The 19,138-nt window shown below is 43.5% G+C and overlaps 1 protein-coding gene across 1 annotated transcript in view; it reads left to right on the plus strand.

Annotated features, from left to right (window-relative positions):
• The window catches only part of OTOL1 (otolin 1), a 31,567-nt gene extending 14,314 nt beyond the window's left edge, over positions 1–17,253 (plus strand). The window contains exons 5-8 of the mRNA XM_019532677.1: positions 3,971–4,339; positions 7,619–7,708; positions 13,398–13,469; positions 15,714–17,253. Coding sequence (XP_019388222.1) covers positions 3,979–4,339; positions 7,619–7,708; positions 13,398–13,469; positions 15,714–16,612 — 1,422 coding nt within the window. The 5' untranslated portion in view covers positions 3,971–3,978 and the 3' untranslated portion in view covers positions 16,613–17,253. The remainder of the gene's footprint in view (positions 1–3,970; positions 4,340–7,618; positions 7,709–13,397; positions 13,470–15,713) is intronic.
• The last annotated feature ends 1,885 nt before the right edge of the window (positions 17,254–19,138 follow it).

The following is a 19,138-nucleotide window of genomic DNA, read 5'->3' on the forward strand; positions in this document are numbered from 1 at the left end:
GGTGTGGGGGGGTCTTGAGTAGGGGCTGCCACACTCCCACTCCCCCACCTCCTGTGGTGCGCAGCCCCAAGTGCTGGGAGCAGCTGCCAGTAGGGCCCACTGCAGCGTTGCCTGACTCAGGGTCTGTGTGGGGAGAATGGGCCCAGACCGACCCAACCTGACCTGGCCCAACCTGGCCCACTAGCATGCCTTTGGACAGGACTGGGACATGCAGCTCTGGGATCTGTGGTTCCTGTCCAAAGTTGTGTACTAACTCGGCGGGCTGGGCTTGGTCTGTTCTACATGAGGGTCAGGCAGCAATGTGTGGCTGCAGGCCTGTGCTATGGTCCACTTGTAGGCATTGCTGCTTGACCCTCATGTAGAATGGGCCCAGTTCTAATCTGACCAGGGATCCCAATTTGTAGAAAAAGATGGGAATTTGAAGGACAGTGACAGGATTTTCATATTATATTATTTTAGTATTTAGCTAGAATATTTCAGGATTTTTTATTTCTAAGTGAAAATAAAGGATTTTGGTGAAAATTCAATGAAAATTTTGTTTTAGTCAACCTTCTTTATGGCAGATAAAAATGCATTTTTGATCAGTTCTGTAAGACTATGAATTGTAGGAAGATTGAACAAATTATAAATGCATTCCAAGTATTGGTTCTTAGTGTAGTGAACTGCTGGAATGTTATATAGCAGGTGGGTAAGTGGGGTAGTCTTCAAAATCACAGATGGGATATGACAGGGTCATACACTTGAGAGAGAGAGGAGGCCTGAAGACCATACCTGTTCTGAGATGTCCACATTATGGAAAACTTGACTCCCTTGGATAAATTAATTATCTTTATTAAACATAGAAGAACTGATTTGAAAAGTTATACTAACATAGAGTATATAACAGGAAAATGTTAATTTCTTTAAAAGCAGTTCCACAGAAATCTTGGAATTAGAGTATAATTCTGTTGCTATTTATTCCTTTGGGACAACGTCTTTTAAAGTGTGTAACTGTGCTTGACTCCGGAGTCATTATGATCTTTAATCACTTTAGTATAACACATGATTTAGCTTTCCAACATTCCTGGAACAACCCTGATGCTTTCAAGCAGTCATCCTTCTTGTGAAGTTTCATAACCTTACAAAAATTGTGGTAGTGTTCTTTGATCTGGGAAAAGCTGAACTCAGTGAGCTCAACCCCATTGTTTGTCTTCTGCTGGGGAAGAAGTTTTTATGGGACTGGAAGACCTTGATGATAAAAATGGTCCCTTGATATCCCATTAAAAGCAACTAGAACAGTCCTAAATGAATTCAGTGGGTTAATTCAAGTGATTGTTTTGCAGAACTGGGGCCTCTATCAGGCAAGGAAAGGAATTTGCATTATTCATTTTTAGCTATCTGGATTAACCTTCTGTAGAAAAACTAATAGACAGATTTTTGTCTGAAATATCCCCATGTAACTCTTTTCATATGATCAGAACAGTGTTAATATAACTGAGGAGCAAATTTGGTGTTCACTGCTCAAATAAATATTCTAGATCAGGGGCTTTCAACCTTTTTTAACAAGTGCACCCCTTCTGTCTCAAAGTTTCAGCTCAGGTATTCCTTTGTATTTTTTTTCAGGGTCAGGCACTGCTCAGCAGAATGGGATGCAGGATGGAGCTGCTGAGTGGCTCATCTGGAGGGTGCAGGGGGGATGGCTTCTGCTGCTGCGTGCACCCTGGGAGGGCATGGGGGGGAGTGTGTCACATGGGGGTTGGGCAGGCTGCCATTGTGGGCTGGGGTGCTGGGCTCTTCCCAGTGTGGGGCTGGGCTGGGCTGTGCACGGGGTGGGTCGTGGTGGTGCTGGGAGGGAGGTTGGGGAGGCTACTACAAATGTTGGAGTGGCTGCAGGCCCCACCCATAGCCTTGCTCCCAAAGGCCCCTGTGGCGAGGGAGGAAGTAGGGCTGGGCCTGGAGCAGAGGCAGCCACTTCCCAGCTGGGGCAGAGTGCAGGACAGAGCTGTGAGCAGCTCATCCAGGGGTGGGGCAGGGGGTGGTGGCTCCCACCACTATATGCACCCTGGAAGGGCATGGGGGGCATATGCCTCTGGATTTGTATGGGGTGGGGTGGGCTGTGGGGTGGCGCAGCACCAGGCTGTTCCCAGCAGGGGCCGGGCCAAGTTACTCTTTGGGCGGTCAGCAGTGGCAGCACTGGGAGGGGGCTATGGGAGGGACTGCAGCCACCCAAAAATTCACTGTAGCTCCCTTAACCCCCCTCCCTGTACAGCCTATCCCAACACCCCTGCTGGGCACAGCCCAGCGCTGTCCTGGCTCCAGCCTGTAGCAGCCCGCATCCCACCCCAGCCCACATGAAGTTGCAGGGGCACACGCCCCCCCATGCCCTCCCAGGTTGTGTGCAGCAGTGGGAGCTGCTACCCCCTGCATCCCCCGGATGAGCAACTTGTCGGTCTGTCCCATGCTCCACCCCAGCTGGGCAGCGCTTGCCTCTGCTCCAGCCCCTCCCTCACTGTGGGGGGCATATGGGATTGGGGCTATGGGGGGGATGCAGTCACCCCAAAATTGGCTGTAACCCTCCAGCTCCTCCCAGTGCCATCACTGCCCTCCATGAGTACAGCCCAGCCTGGCCCCAGGCCCAGTCCACCCTGCCGTGTGTGCAGATCTGGGGGCGTATGCTCCTTATGCCCTCCTGGGGTGGGTGTAGCAGTGGGATCTGCCCACACCTGCATGGCTCAGTTCCATGTCCCACCCCAGCTGGGCAGCCCCTGCCCTTGCCCCACTCCCTTCCCATACAACATACTTACCAGCTGGACTTGGCTGCTCTCCACATGGCCAGGTTGCGCTCCTGGCCCCCCACATGCCGTGCTGTGGCTGTACGCATGCACATGGAGTTCCGTGTACCCCTTACGGACCTTTTAAGTACCCCTAGGGGTACACGTATCCTGCTTGACAAACACTGTTCTAGATTTTAAATCGATTTAATACAAAAAACAAAATAAGCCATTTAAATGTGACCACTCTACATTTAAAGCAGAATGGTTTTTGGTAGATTTAAAATAATATTTTTTCACTGTTTTATAATTGTTACAGTTATGCTAAACAGATGAATCATGAGGTATAAAAAACTTAAATGATTTTTTTCGACTCAACACACGAAGCACCTAAATATTCATATTCATATTAAATTTTCACCTCAGTTGTTTATGTTATATTTCTACCCTCGCAAGGATTTCCCAATTTAATTTTTTGAGATTGTTTGAACTCCTTTTAATTATCTGGGACTCTGCAGTGGAAATGTATCTATTTGTTCAACAATGCAGGGAGGCAAAGCAGGACTTTTAGGGTGCCTGTACATGAGTGTGGAGGGTGCTCCAACATGCTGTAATTACAGACTCGATTAATTGAGTCTGCTGGTGTGTAGTAATTGCCACACTCCAGCAGCCTCCCACTCTCATGCATCAGTGTCCCTGCTTAAGTGCGGGGACACTCGACCTAAAGCTCTCTAACAAACTTTAATTCAGGTACCCCTGCCACCATTTTGAAGTGCAGGGATGTTGATACATGACATACTGTGGTGCTTTAATTAGAGCAGTTCTCAGGGCCACTCTAATTAAAGCACCACCTCCCCACCCCTGGAGGATGTGTAAATGTGCCCTTAATTTCTTTTCTTTCCTTATGACATATAAGCACCAATCCTTTATTTGTAGGGGTTGATGTGCCAGTGGTCTCCTTCCTGAAGCTACCAGATCTGTGAACAGTCACTGATACTGCTCCACCTAGACTAGTGAACAGGGTCAGAGCCGTATATGACTAACCTGTCTAATTTGCCTAATTGAAAAAAAATATGCTTATCTTGCTGAATGAAGAAAAAAGGTCATGTTGAAAAGCACAGGAAAATCAATCAATACAAAACAAATGAACTTTATAGGGAAGTTGCTAATACAAGAAGCCTGCTGCAATGCTTTATTTTTGCATTAATCTTTTCTTACAGCTACAAAAATGGGGAATTTTCCATGGCAAAGTGCAACGCTTAGTGTAATTATTATAGCTGCTGTCCACACAGAAGCCAAAACCACACAGAAGCCACATGCAAAGTTTACTAAGATAAAGGTTCCTGAAGTGGAGGTCACTGAAGGATTCGACACATCCATTGTCCCACCCACTGGTGAAAGCTCCTTTCCAGAAATCTCAGAAATGACAACAGATTTGTCCACTCTGCACCCTGCCTTCAGGACGGCCACCACTCTGTTTCCTTTTGAAAACTTTACCCTTGACACAGCTGATTTCTTCTTTAATTGCTGTGATTGCTGTACCCCTGCATCGGGTCAGAAAGGGGAACCAGGAGACCATGGACTGCCAGGTAAGGGAAAGGGAAATTATTAGTTATTATGATGATTTATTACATTTTTCAGGAAGAAGTGTCAGCTGTAGCATATAAGTTATGGCAATGGCTTGCCTGTTTGATAAGGTCTTACATAATTGATCTAACAGACCAGATTCTTATACCATGGCAATTTATTCCAGATGAAGGTTAGGTTTAGTATACTTATGCCTCATACAATATCAGATCAGCAATTTAATTTAATTCAGATTTAAGAATAAAGCAATGCTATCTTAAGCCCTGGAACTGTAAGTCCTTCATGTGGGGAGCACCCATTAGAAACAATGTTCTGTGTATGGAAAAGTTGCAAGGATGGGCCCTATTATGCCAAGGAGTTACCATTACTGTAACAAACTCCTGGACAATAATTCACCTTTCTCTGCCTTTACCTATCTTTGTATAGAAAATTCTAGAAAACTGCAATATTGTGTTTCATGTACATGTTGGTTCCAAGGGAAGGGGACAGTAGACAGACCAGGCCATACAAATAGGCTCAAAGCACATTAAGGCAAAGGAATGTTCTTTCTTGAAGTATCTTTAATTACCGTATAATGGTCACTTTCAGAGAGGATTTGAATACAGAGTGGTCACTTGAAGAAGGACAGCTTATACCCCAGACCCTTGAACTCTACTTTTCCTTGTTCTTAGTTTACCCCACTCATCTAACATTGTTTGCATTATTTTAATTCTAATTAAAATAATTCTAATTATTATCTAATTCTATCCCAAGTTTTACATTTGCCAAACAATGGGACTTGTACTGTTTCTCTTAGAAGACTAATCAAATATGATTTACCAGTTCAGCCAAAAATATTCAGGCTGAATATTTATTTCCTTGTTAGTCCTAGGTGTAAGCAAATGGAGCATCACATACATTTCTTTACCCTGCCTTTTTCATGTTTAGATCATTCTAGTATTTATAGATTGTTTTTATGTTCCCTTTAGTCATTGTTTCTTGCCTGGTACTACTACCTAAAAGTGGTTTATGTTTTTTTTTTGTAAAGGTTATATAATAATAATAATAATAATAATAAAAATAATAATAATAATACTAAAAATATTCAATCATTTCTTGGAAACGAGGAAATTAAACACAGAAGATGATAAAGGCTTCAGATTTTAAAATGATTAATTTACTAAACACAACCTCTATTAATACCGTATAAATATTTTATAAAATAGGTACTTTTTTGTAACCTTATAGTTGTCAAATTATGTACCAACTTTATTCTAATGGTGCATAAAGAAACTATTCATCAGAGAAAGAGTGATGGAACACTGGTGGAACTCAAATGAGTCATGAGTGACTGACTCAAGGGCCCCCTCTACATGTTACATTTATACTGTAGTTAATGTGTTAATACATAACAAGACTGCTATATGTGCACCCAATTTAAGGCACTGCAAAATGGCAAACCAGCCATAAAAATGTTTCCTAAATAATGTAGAACATTTTTGTGGTTGGTCTGTATCATGGGTGACTGGTGCCACCTTAGTCAGGGGGGGCACATGCCCCCCCCAGTGACCAGTCAGTGACTGGGGGTGGGGGAGAGTCCCCGACCATGGCCAATCTTGCTGACCAGGACCCAATTTCACCAATGGGACGTGGGTCCCCTTGTGGCTGATTGTGAAGCGGCTGCAGCACTCCTTCTCCCTGGCTGGTGCTTGCAGGGGGGGCATCAGTGCTCCCACCTGCCCCCCTGCCCATGGCCTGAGCAGCAAGTGTGGTTGGTCAGGGGGTGCACTGACACTCTTGTGCACTCCTTATGCATCACTACTGGTTTGTATATCTCCTTAAATTGAATGTGTGGCATGTCCCTATACTGTGACACTTCAGGGCGGATGCCCAAGAATCAGATGATTGTTTGAATCAGCTCTGGACAGCCATGGTCTCCACCTGACCTGCTGACAATATTGTCGGCATTTGTCTGGGGAAGCCCAGGTCTCCAGCAGGCTGGGGTCTTCTTGGGGTTGCAGGGGGAAGGATGAGAGTCTGTAGGTGGGGGAAGCTGAAGGACTTCCCTTATTGAGGAGTTTAAACCCCATGCCCAACAGGCCTGGCTGGGTACCAGGGATCAGAAGCTCCTAGCAGGGGGAGCAAAAGGGCTTTCCCTGTGGGAACTTTAAACTCTACACCTAACTCTAGTTTAATGTTCCTGGCAGGGGAAGCCACTGGTAGTGACAGCTGATTGTTGTCCAGACAGTTGTGGGTGAACCAGACCTGGGACTGTCTGGGGTTGTAGCTAACATCAGCTGATTGTTGGCCCTGGTCCCTGGACAGCTCTGGGTCTGGAACTGGCCAGTTGTTCAGGCCAAGGCCAAAAGTCAGGTGATTATCACCTCCACAGGTGGGTCTGCAGGAACCCAGATTTCAATTTACCAGTGAACAGGGATTATGGCATGATTGCGATCTCAAAATGATACCTCCTGCCATGCACTTGTGCCATGGCAGGAAGTATGATTGTTGGGACAGGGGATCATTGCAGCATTAATTAAATGTGAGCCAGGGCCATAGAAACTATTTGAGTTATTCATTAAGTTTCAGCCAGTCTCGTTAGCTTTGTTAAAAGAAATGCTTACATCAGTGGATTATATTATGATAATTCAAATTGTCATGCTCAGCTCTCAGAAAAGCACTAGATATTTGCATATTTAAAAACTGAGTGTTTAATGCAGCTTGCCTCTTTTTCAAACCAGTAGACTTCCGCCAGTTTGCATACTCACAGGTATAACCTGTCCAAATTCCATGTTTGAATTTGCAATTTTTTTTCAAAGGGGGCAAGTTACTATGGTATAGGAGGTTTTTAGCAGTTATTCTTAAATATCGTTAGGCTTAATCAGACATCTAAATGTAAAAAATCCCACAGACGGCATGGGGGGAGAAAATCTAAGAACCAATCAATAAATTAGTCTTTCCATTAATCAGGTTTGGGCTTTCTAAAACTCCTGTTAATTCTAGTGGTAGTTGCATAGCTTTCCTCCTAAATGACTTTGAAAATCTCAGTTGCAGTGATTTTCATCTGTGAAGGGCTTAGTTCTGAGGCATGCTCTGCTTCTTTGGTATCACTCCTATGATGCCAAGGGGAATAGCAGGGTGGCAGAAGGATTATTTGCTTACAATGCACAATGTAACATATCTTTCACTGTGGCTTATGAATGAACTAATACTCATATTTCATGCTGTAAAATTTGTCCTCTCCAGTCATTTTGAAAATAGAAACCCACTATCTAAAGCATTTTCAAATGGTAACCTTTCAGGTCCTAAAGGAGAGACAGGGGATGCAGGCCTTCAAGGTTTACCAGGAATTCCAGGCTTTCAAGGTCCAAAAGGCTTCAAAGGAGAAAAGGGTAGGTCATATTAACTGCTTATTTAAAAAGAAAATATTATTTCTTGCATGAAATGCTTTCAGTCCAATAGAAAAAAAATGTAGGAGAAATTAATTTGCAATATGATGTAATTGTGTTGGTGCAAATTAATACCAACCAATAATAAACAAATTAATAATAGTAATGAGAAAATCCAACAGCATATCATGGAGTAGGAGTAGCCCAACAGGGTATGTTATAGATTTAAATAGTTGAGAAAATGGATGTTTATAAAGGCCTGATCTAAACCTCTTGATTTCAGTGGACTTTGGATCAGACCCATGTGTATGAAGCTTTATGGTAGCTACCAGTAAGCACAGAAGCTGCTTTTCAAAGTTAAATGTCTCAGATCAAATCAACTGTATCTGAATAAGGGGGTAAAGTTATCCATTAGTTGCATCTTCATGAAAAGACTCCTATTCATTTTGGTAGTCTTCAGAACAGGTCCATAATGGTCATTCTGTCCTATATCATTTTAACTGGGTGCATCTACATGTTAGAATGATAACATGCATGCATGCATGTAGGTGCGTCTACATCTATACATGCATTGGTATTAGGGCACAGTAAATTAATTGACTCTGCCATAGGAAAATACTGTTGGGGTCAGTACTATCTTATGGCAGAGTACTGTGCTGAAGCACATGTGTAGAAAGAGCCTAGGGGTGTAAATTGTACCCAACTAGCCCAGTCAGCCAGGGGGTTGCTCCACCCTGGCTCAAATTGCTGCTGTCACAGGTGCATGTTTAGATGCTGCGCCTGGGAGCAGTTGACTCCAGTGCAAACTGCTCTAGAGTTTATTCCATTGCCCAAGAGTCAAAGGGAAGCTGGGTATCAGTGACCATGAGTTGACCACTTTCACTATTCATCGCAAAGCTGGCAAGTTGGCCAGCAATGCAGTCATCCTTGACTTTAGGAAAGCTGACTTTCATAAGTTCAGGAGGCATGTTCATGAAGCCCTGAGAGGTCATGATTTCACAAGTAGGGGAGTTCATGATGACTGGTTGCTCCTTAAGGAAGTGATCCTAGAAGCACAAAGGGAGTCCCTCTCCACCCATGGGAACAGTGGTAAAAGGGCTCAACAGGGAACTCATGGATCTCCTATGTTTAAAAAGAGAGGTGGTGTATAATGGATGGAAGATAGGAAACACCACTAAGGAGTATACTGCACTGGTCTGCAGATACAGGGAGCTAACTAGAAAAGCCAAGGCTGCAACTGAACTTCACCTGGCTACACAAATCAAGGACAGTAAACAGTCCTTCTTCAGATGTATGGGTAGTTGAAAGAAAAACAAGGGCAACATTAGACCTCTGCTAAACCAGCTGGGGCAGCTGACTACTGACACCCAGTAAAAAGCCAATCTGCTTAATGAATACTTTGCTTTGGTTTTTCACCATCCCAAAGGGACCACCCTGCTGAACATGATGCGGGATGACCAGGGTGAAGATGAATATATGCCCACCATTGGCTTGGATCTTGTGAGGGAGCATCTTGAGAGGCTGAACCCCCGTAAATCAGCTGGTTTGGATAAGTTGCACCCAAGAGTGCTAAAGGACCTGGCAGACATTCTAGCACAGCAACTGGTGAGGATATTCAAGAACTTGTGACGCTCAGGGAAAGTACCTGAAGATTGGAAGAGGGCCAATGTGGGGCCCATCTTCAAGAAAGGGAGGAAAGAAGACCCAGAAAACTACAGGTTAATCAGTTTAACCTCAACCCCTGGGAAGATTTTGGAAAAAATTGTCAAAAAACCATTCTTGACAGGCTAACATAAGGCAATATTCTGAGGGATAGCCAGCATGGGTTTGTTGTGGATAAGTCTTGCTTGACCAATTTCATTTTGTTCTATGACCAGGTGACACCTGGACAAAGGGAAGAGGTTGATGTCATATATTCAGACTTTAAAAAAGGCTTTGACCTGGTGTCCCATGATGTCCTCATGGAAAAATTGGGCAGCAGTGGCCTTGACTACTGCACAGTCCGATGGCTGGAGAACTGGCTCTGTGGTTGGACCCAGAGAGTGGTAGTTGACAGAACCGAATCAACCTGGCACTCAGTGACTAGTGGCGTTCTCCAAGGCTTTGTTCTCAGACGTTTACTCTTTAATGTCTTCATAAACAATGTGAACACTGGTGTCAAAAGCAGACTGGCCAAGTTTGCTGATGACACCAAACTTTGGGGAAGAATGTCCACACTTGATGATAGGCTGATGATCCAGGCCAACCTTGATAGGCTTGCAAGGTGGGCAGTTGAAAACCTGATGGCATTCAATATGGAGAAATGCAAGATGCTCCACCCTGGGAATAACAACCCGCATCACACTTATAGGCTCAGCAATGCTACACTTGCTAGCACCACTTGCTAGCACTCACTAGCTACTGCTACACCAGGGGAGTACATCAAGGACTCGGTGAGCAACTGTTCACCAGAGCACCTGAGGGGAAAACCAGGAGTAATGGACACAAACTCCTGAAAGATTGATTCAGGCTCAACATTAGGGAAAACTTCTTCACAGTCAGGGTTTCCAGACTGTGGAATAAGCTCCCTCCAGAGGTGGTGTAATCACCTACCCTGGAAATCTTAAAGAGGAGACTAGACGGTCACCTTGCTGGGGTCACCTGGCCCCCTATTATCTTTCCTGCTTTGTGTAGGGGGCTGGACCCGATGATCTTCCAAGGTCCCTTCTGGCTTTACATTCCTATGAATCTATGAACAATAACTGAAAGAGACTTGGGGTCATGATTGACCACAAGATGAAGATGAGCCACCAAAGCGATACCACAGCTGGCAAAGTGAACAGAACACTGGCTTGCATCTACCAATGCATCTTGAGCAAGACCCAGGATGTCATCCTCCCACTGTACTTGGCGAGGCCACAGCTGGAGTACTGCATCCAAGTCTGGGCTCCACAATGTAGGAAGGATGTGGAAAAGCTTGAAAGAGTCCAGAGGAGAGCCATGCACATGATCAGAGGGCAAGAGAGCAGGACTTATGAAGAGAGACTGCACGCTATGGGACTCTTCAGCCTGAAGAAGCATGGACTCAGGGGTGATTTGGTGGCAGCGTGTAAGTAAGTAAGAGGTGTGCATCAGGATCTGGGGGAACACCTGTTCACCAGAACACCCCAGGGGATGACAACGTCCAGTGGTCATAAACTCCTGCAAAGCTGTTTTAGGCTGGACATAAGGAAAAACTTCTTTACTGTCTGAGCTCCCAAGGCCTGGAACAGACTCTCCCAGAAGTGGTGCACACACCTACTTTGGACACTTTCAAGAAACATTTGGACATTTATCTTGCTGGGATCCTTTGACCCTCGCTGACTTCCTGCTCCTTGGGCAGGGGGCTGGACTCAGTGACCTTACAATGTCCCTTCCAGCCCTAATGTCTAAAATATCTATGAAATTAATTGCTTGTGTAGTTGCACCCACTGGCCATGTCCAGAAGAGCATGGATGCTTGGTTCTCCAGGGACAAGTAGCAGTGGTAAACCTTGTGCTTCAGCTACTTGTCCCCCAGGAATGTCTGTGCCACACATGGCCCCAGCAGCATTACCTGGGGGTCTGGGAGCCTCTTAGGGCCGCAGCAGTGGTGATCCTACTGGGTGGGGCCTGGCTGGCAGCTAGAGCACAGCTCTGGTGGGCTGGCTCCTCCTTTGAGTAGCACATGCTTCTTGTGTGTGTGTGCTACTCTGCCTTTTTCCCCCCCCCACAGGTCTTTTGGTCCCCTCGATATCCAGGGATCAAAAAACCCTGCAGAAATAGAAGTGGAGCAGCGCATGCAAGGGCAGTGCTCCCTTGCAGTGCGTAGAGCACCTGAGTGTCTGGTATGTGGTGCTCAACACATGTTGGGGGCACCACATACTGCATGGCTGCGCTCGACTGCACGCGCACAGAGTGTTCTAGCTCTTGTCTTGTACACAGAGAAAACATACATCCAAGACTTGCTTTAAAAATGTCTTTTTTAAGAAAAGAGATATTATTCAAAGAGATGCTGTCTAGTTTACAGTTCTGTGATGTCTTAGCCTGTCAAACTATCACTTGAATGATCACTTCTCTTAGTTATGGTTACTGTAGGTAAAACGGACTCAGAGACTTGTGTGCAATATCAAAGCGAAGGATGAGTCCTCCAGAATAACAGCACTCAGACATCCTATAAATACTGCAGAAAAGCTTATTCCCTGGTTAATAATACTATATTGGCAATAAGCACAAGTTCTCCATCAGGCTATGTAGCCCCGTCAGTGCCTATGCTGATTACAGTGTGTTTTGTGTGGGTGGTATTGATTGTTTTAATCATTTACCTTGGAGATCTGTATCTATATCTTATGAGAGAATGAGGATGATCATCATATTAGATTTCTGATGCTCTGGGCACAATTCAGCTCAGTTGTCTGTTTCTGTCCAGAGTTTCAGGGTATTGGAACAGCAGAGGAAAACTGAGCTGTACTGGCAGAACTGAAGAGTTGCTTGCATGGCATTTGCATACATTATGTTTTGCTGAAGCCGGTGCTATTAATCTGTCTTCTATAAGCACTAAAGGGAGTGCTTATAAACCCTCTTTCTTTTACCTACGTAACTGGCATATATGCAGCTCCATAACTGCAGTTTGGTAGAGAGTGGGGAGGGTGCTCCCACCTTTTAGCTCAATAGTTTAGGAGTCAGACAATGGCCCAGAGAATAGGTTTTATATTTTCAAGAAGCAGAAAGATTGAATTTACATCTTGGGCTTTCCAGCAAATTATTCTACCTGTACCCAATGGTGCAGAAACTTCTTCAGTGCACTTTTTCCTTTTTAGCGGAAGAACAGTAAATGGAAAGTGAAGTGAGCTAGCTTCAAGAGGCAGGTTGGAGGACTAATGCCAAACCTGCAGCTTGGTGGTTAGAGCACTTTGCTAGCGAGTAAGTGATATAGGTTCAACACCCCCTGGCTAAATCCTAGGTCTCCTGTTTTTTGGGCAAGTGACCTAACCACTAGGCTGGTGGGAGGACCATCCCTTGCTGGCATCTAGCATGTGCTTGTTGTGGCTTTTCTGTGACAAGCATTTTGGGACTTTCCCATCCTTTTGCACATACTTAAATGAACTTATGTCACTAGGCAGATACCTGGCTGGAGTGCAACCTTAATGAGTACATGTGCAATCTTGTATGCACAGAGCTTATCACAAACTATAAGTGCCAAAAGCTACATATAGAGGGAAATAAGATTTAGATTGCAATGTATTTGAACACCTTTTTCAGAAAGGAGGAAGAATGACAAAAGACTATCATACAATTTGTTTTCTGTGATATCACCTATGGATTAAGACTTTCTAGAGCTGTAGGCCTAAACTAATGTTACTTAATATGATGGCTGTCAGCTTCTCTAGTTGGTCATGAAAATAATTATTTGCTGTCACTGTCAGATATCATTGCAAATGTACAGTATATTTGTTTCTTAAGCATTAGGATGAATGGGACAATTCTGAATGTACAATGTGGTGTTGATCACTGTGAAAACCATGAGTGAATCTTCAGCTCAGGGTTTTCAAGAAATCCTTGGGACTGTAGTTCCTGAAGTTTGTTTTTATTAAAGTAGAGAGACACACACACACAGAGAATAAATCACATGTTGTGTAATAGAAGTTGTCACAAATAACAACCCTACCAGCATATTAATGTCAATAATGTTTTAGGAGATAAAGGAGAACATGGTGACCAAGGAACAAATGGAATTCCAGGGTATCCAGGCAAACCAGGAGAACCAGGTATGTAACCAGGTATATCTTGAGTACTTAAGAATGCTGCTTTATTTCCATATTTATTTTGGTTTTCTGTTATTGGGAAGTATCTGGAAATCTGTTTTTAGTTTTTACTCAGTTCTTATTCAGGAAAAATGCCCACTATAGGCAGCAGGAACTGTGCATAAGTTAGGACAGGAAAACAACTAATAAATGTAACTTCACTGAAGTTACATTTTTTATATTTATTATCTACTGACCTATGGTTATGGTATATATCTAGTGAACTATGGTGCAGTTTTCATCATTTTATTTTGTCAAGTATATATACAGCATAAACTGTAGTTTTTTTTAACATATGATTGGATGAGGACACAACTGGCTGGTACAAACTATCTAGGCAATATCTTTTGATTACTCAGCCAAACTATTGAGTCATATTCAGAGGAGTGAGTGAATGTGCATGTGTGTATATAAGTGTGTATGTGCACACACAGAGAAAGAAGCTCTTATAGGGGAGCAGTTTCCCAGAGGAAAATATATTGACGATAGGAATTGTAGAAACTTGGCACATTGTGCAGAAAGGAAAAACATTCTTCAGCAAAAAGCAACTTTGAGACAGGGATGGGAGCCCACCCTCACCCCTCCCAGATGTTAGACTGAATCCTCAGGGGCAGTTAAATTACATAAAAAACACAGGAAAGCAAAAAAGAAGCCAAAACTACTTTCTGTTTCATAGCTCCTGCTGTTGCTCTGTACAGACAAGTTCCCTTGTACTGTGGTAGAGCAGCCTTGAGTTGGTGTAACATAAGCAATGGGAAGAGTGTGCTGGAAAAACAACAAGGTTAGGGACAGACATTACACACAAACCAGTTTAAGTGGTTAGAAACTGGTCTAAACCTGTAACAGAACAGATGCTCAGTGCACATAAGCCAGTTTGAGAATGGATGAAACTGGTTTGAGATAAACCTTGTTGAATGTAGTATCAGACATAACTGATTTGGGTCAAACTGGTTTATGCAATGTCTGTCCCAGACCCCTTCCTGGTTTAAGTTAAATCAGAATCTTCCACCATCCCAGATGCCTTGCAACTCTGGGAAGGGCTCTGTGTTCTGTTCCAGCTCAGCAGAGCTGGCCCCACCCCTCTGCTCCCTGGCTGCAGCTCTGGCAGAGACTGCAGGTACAGTGGGGTCTACCTGGCTTCCTCCTGCTCCCCTATCCCCTCTTCCTGCCTTACATAGACACCTCTCAGCATTAGCTAGCATATCACATGCTGGCTACAGTCCGTGCTGTGGGAGAGCTGACAAAGGCAGACAGGACAGTGTTGCCTTTTGGGGCTAATCAACAGGTAGCTGCTAATCAACAGGTAGCTGGTAATGTCCCACATTTCCTTCCTTGGAAAAAGTTGTTTAAGAGTTTGAATTAATTGAGAGAGGCTGTTGTTTTGTTGATAGGCTCATAAACAGTAAGTACAGGAAGATAAACACTGTGTTATCAACTCCCTGCTGGGCTTGTCAGGAGTGGGGGGAGTGGGGAACCTTCCTTAATCAGAGCATCTTGCCTGGGCCTGGCCATGCCCTCCCTCAGCTCAGCGCTATGGAAGGGAAGAGAGGGTTGCTCTAAGTACCACCCCCCAGCTTCTAGCCTGCATTTCTTCAGTCCAGATGGGATGTCTGTGTGGTTGCAAACCAATTTAGCCTAGTCAGTTTAGACTAACTTGCAAAGATTAAATCAATTCAAGCTTAGGCTTTTTGAATGTTTGTCCCAAGCCCAAAGGTCAGCATAATGCAAAGTTGTCCTTGCCACATCCCCTTGTATACAGCCACAGCCTTTTTTCTTTGGTGTCTTAATAGCTGGTAAATATAGAGTGTAAGAAGTTCTGTTTAGGTTCAAACCAGTAGATGATTACCTTCACATGGGACAATTTTATTTTGCCTAGTTAAAATGGCTTTAAGACCAAATCACACCAGAAGCCACATAGTGCTAGAGAACCTCACCCTCTATCAATATGGACTCATGTCTAGGTATTGCATATTTAATTAATTTTCCCCCCCACTGTAAGTCAAGCTTCATTTTCATGGCAATTACCTTTTAAAAACTGACTACTTTTTCTGGTTTTCTCTTTTTTAATGTTCTTATCCAGAGTATTTAACATTTACATCTATTCCTGCTAAAATGTGACATGTCAACAATGAGTCCAAAGCTAGCTGTACGTACCACTTGTCTAGTGTTTATTTTTTATAATTATTTGCTTTTTTTTTTTTTTTTTAGGTGAAACTGGAGCTAAAGGTGATAAAGGAAACCATGGCCCTCCTGGCATTAAAGGACAAAAAGGAATAAAAGGGGACACTTGTGATAATGGAACCAAAGGAGAGAAGGGAGATAAGGGAGAGCTGGGGTTACCAGGGTTAGATGGGGAAAATGGAGATAAAGGAGAAAAAGGAGATATGGGTGAAAAGGGGCATTGTGGAGAGCCAGGGGAGAGAGGGGAAAAGGGGGACAAGGGGGAAGTTGGAATGAAAGGTGAAAAGGGCAGCAAAGGAGATATTGGAATTGAGGGTATTCATGGTACAGATGGGAAACAAGGAGAAAAGGGTGCACCTGGCAGTAAGGGTGAAAAAGGGGACTTAGGGCCACTTGGTATGATGGGACCGCTTGGTCCAAAGGGAATTCCTGGGAGCAAAGGAGCCCGGGGAGCTCCTGGAAGGAAAGGTGCCAGAGGTGTCAAAGGTTCCAAGGGTGACAATTCAAAAGTCCCAAGATCAGCTTTCAGTGCTAGCTTGTCAAAGGCTTTCCCACCCCCAAACACGCCTATTAAATTTGACAAGATTTTGTACAATGACCAGGAAGATTATAATCCTTCCACAGGGAAGTTCAACTGCAGCATTCCTGGAGCATATGTCTTCACTTACCACCTGACAGTCAGAGGTCGGCCTGCTCGAATAAGCATTGTGGCGCAAAATAAGAAGATGGTCAGAACTCGGGAAACCTTGTATGGCCAAGAAATAGATCAGGCATCTTTCTTGATTATTTTAAAATTAAATGCAGGGGATCAGGTTTGGTTGGAAGTAGCACGGGATTGGAATGGGGTTTACGTCAGTGCTGAGGATGATAGCATATTTACGGGCTTTCTTTTGTATCCAGATGATGTTTTTGAGACACTGGTATAAACCTGTGGTGTTAAACACATTTTCAAGAGACAGTTCTTTAACTCTGACTGTCAAAAAAGGAGAAAGGAAGTGTCACTTTAGTGAATTAGATTTCATAATCTTTTTATAAAAATAATTTATTTGTAATAAACTGATTAATTTTAACTAAATGGACCCAAGAGGTGGAGCCTGCTTCTCTGCATGTGCTTAATTGCTATGATCATGCATAGAAATATTACTCAAGTGCATACAGGCAGGGGTCTTCACAATCCTGCTAGAGGACTGACTTATTAAAATTACACATTGAAATTCATGGTGTTAGATCAAGCCAAATCTTGCAGTCCTTACACAGTCAAAACTTGTATGGGAGTCACCATTGAAGATATTGAATTTTGGGGGTTTAGATAAGGATTGTAGCATTTGACTCATAAAGATTAATCAGATACAATTGCAAGTAGCAGGTTTTTCCAAATCATATTAATAGATTGAAAAGTGTTTGCTCATCAGACCAGACTTACGAAGTGCTTTCTACCTGGTAATGCATGAAATAAATGTTTGACGTAGGCTTTTACACTGATTGAACAACGTTGCTATAATATATCTGTTCAAATTACTATTGTACTTATGAGACCTTAGTATCTTTGTAACATTCAAAAATAAATTAAGATGATTGCCTAACCTACTTTTTGTTTGCATTACACAGAAAAAAAAATCAATGTGCTGCTTGACAACATAACAGTCAATGGAACTATGATCATAAAAGTCCTATGATTTTCTGAATGTTTAATAAACATGGGCACTCAGAATGGGCATTTTTTTGAACTCCTTCACCAAGCCAGATAGTATTTAGGAAAGCAGAAATATGGAATTCAGCTAATTATTTGGATAATGGATTTATTTCCTGATTAGCTTAAGTAGTACTGGGCAGCAGGTGATTAATTCCTTCCCTCACACTGATTAACTGTTAAACCCTTTCTAGAATTTCAGGAAAATATTTGGTAGATTCAACATGATATATAGAACTGTTGTGGTTGCTCTCTTATTGCCATGAAGTGATGTTACAGATTCCTCTCTCCTAAGACAGGGCGCTCAGACTACCATTCTTTAGGAAGTCTCATGGTTACACAAGTCATGCTTTCAAAAGAATGACCAATAATGCATCTTTGATCCTGGAAGCAAAAGCTTCTTGTGAAGCACTCACTCAGTGTGATGCAATCTCAAACGCAGCCCTCTTCAATGAACACACAAGATGAAAAAAAAAGAAATTAAAAGGCTTTTCCTCCTATCCTCTTGTCCCTTGCCCCCAACTGGAAAAGAATTTAGGAGTATCAAGGAAACAAAAACAATTAATCTCCAAATTTAGAAATCATTAAACTAAATCAACACTGAATTAGAACTCAATATGGGCACCAAACTGGGGGTGATGGTGTTTTCAGGGCACAGAGCAGAGGATAGGAAGATAGGGAAATGATGTGAACCCTGTACCTCAGGGTTAAACCAAGACCAGGTTGACACCAGCATTGAGACAGATTGTTTCACTTCTGCTTACTGTGGGCTCCTGGCTCCTTTCTGTGAAGCACCTGGTTATGGTCACTGTCAGAGGCAGAAAACTGGATTAGACTATAGGGTTAATCTGCTAATGCAATTCCTACCTTCTGTCATAGGCAGCTTGGGCAAGTGGTGCCTCCTGGGTCTCGGGGGGCACCAGATCACCTCCAGGACCACCAGCGGCTGATTGCCAAGCCCGGATCTGCCAGCAGCAAAACCAGAAGTGTGCTTCTGCCGGCACTTCTGGTTTTGCGGCTGGTACTTCCAGGGGGTGCACATGCACCTGCATGCACCCCCTAATTGTTGCCAATGCAGGACAAGCAGAAGTAGCAGAGACTCTATTTACTGACTGGGGGCTGGTTCAGCAACATGGAAATCCAGTTGAAATTAATCAGAGATAGGATTATTTTCATTGCCCTCCACTCCAATTTGTCCACATCATCTCTGTAGTGGGGGGCCCAAAACTGGACACAGCACACCAGATATGGCCTCATTAGTGCTGAATAGAGGGGAAGAGTCATTTCTTTCAATCTTATGGCGATGCTCTTATTTATTCAGCCCAATATGCTGTTACCTTCCTTGCAACAAGGGCACACTGTTGTTTCATATTCAGCTTATTGTCCACTGTAACCCCCAGGTCCTTTTCTGCAGAGCTGCTGCCCAGCCAGTCAGTCCCCAGCCTGTACCGGTGTGTGGGACTGTTCCACTCTAAGTGCAGGACTTTGCATGTGTCCTTAAGGAGGCTCATATTGCATTTATTTTGGTCCAATCCTCCAATTCTTTTGAAGGATATTTCTTTTGATCTAATCTTCCAATATGTGCTATATGTTATAGCACAGTGTGGAAATCTGAGGCTCTACGCAAAAAGTCTGAGGTTTACATAGGAATTTGCATAGTCCTCCCACTCAGGACCTGCTTATCCTCTTTGGTTCTTGCCTGACATGCCTTTGATGTTAAAGAAAATCCAAAGGGAAAAGTAAATATTGGGAGGCAAACTGC

The sequence above is a fragment of the Crocodylus porosus genome, unplaced genomic scaffold (assembly GCF_001723895.1).
Source record: "Crocodylus porosus isolate Cpor-Errol unplaced genomic scaffold, CroPor_comp1, whole genome shotgun sequence".
Lineage (NCBI taxonomy): Eukaryota > Metazoa > Chordata > Crocodylia > Crocodylidae > Crocodylus > Crocodylus porosus.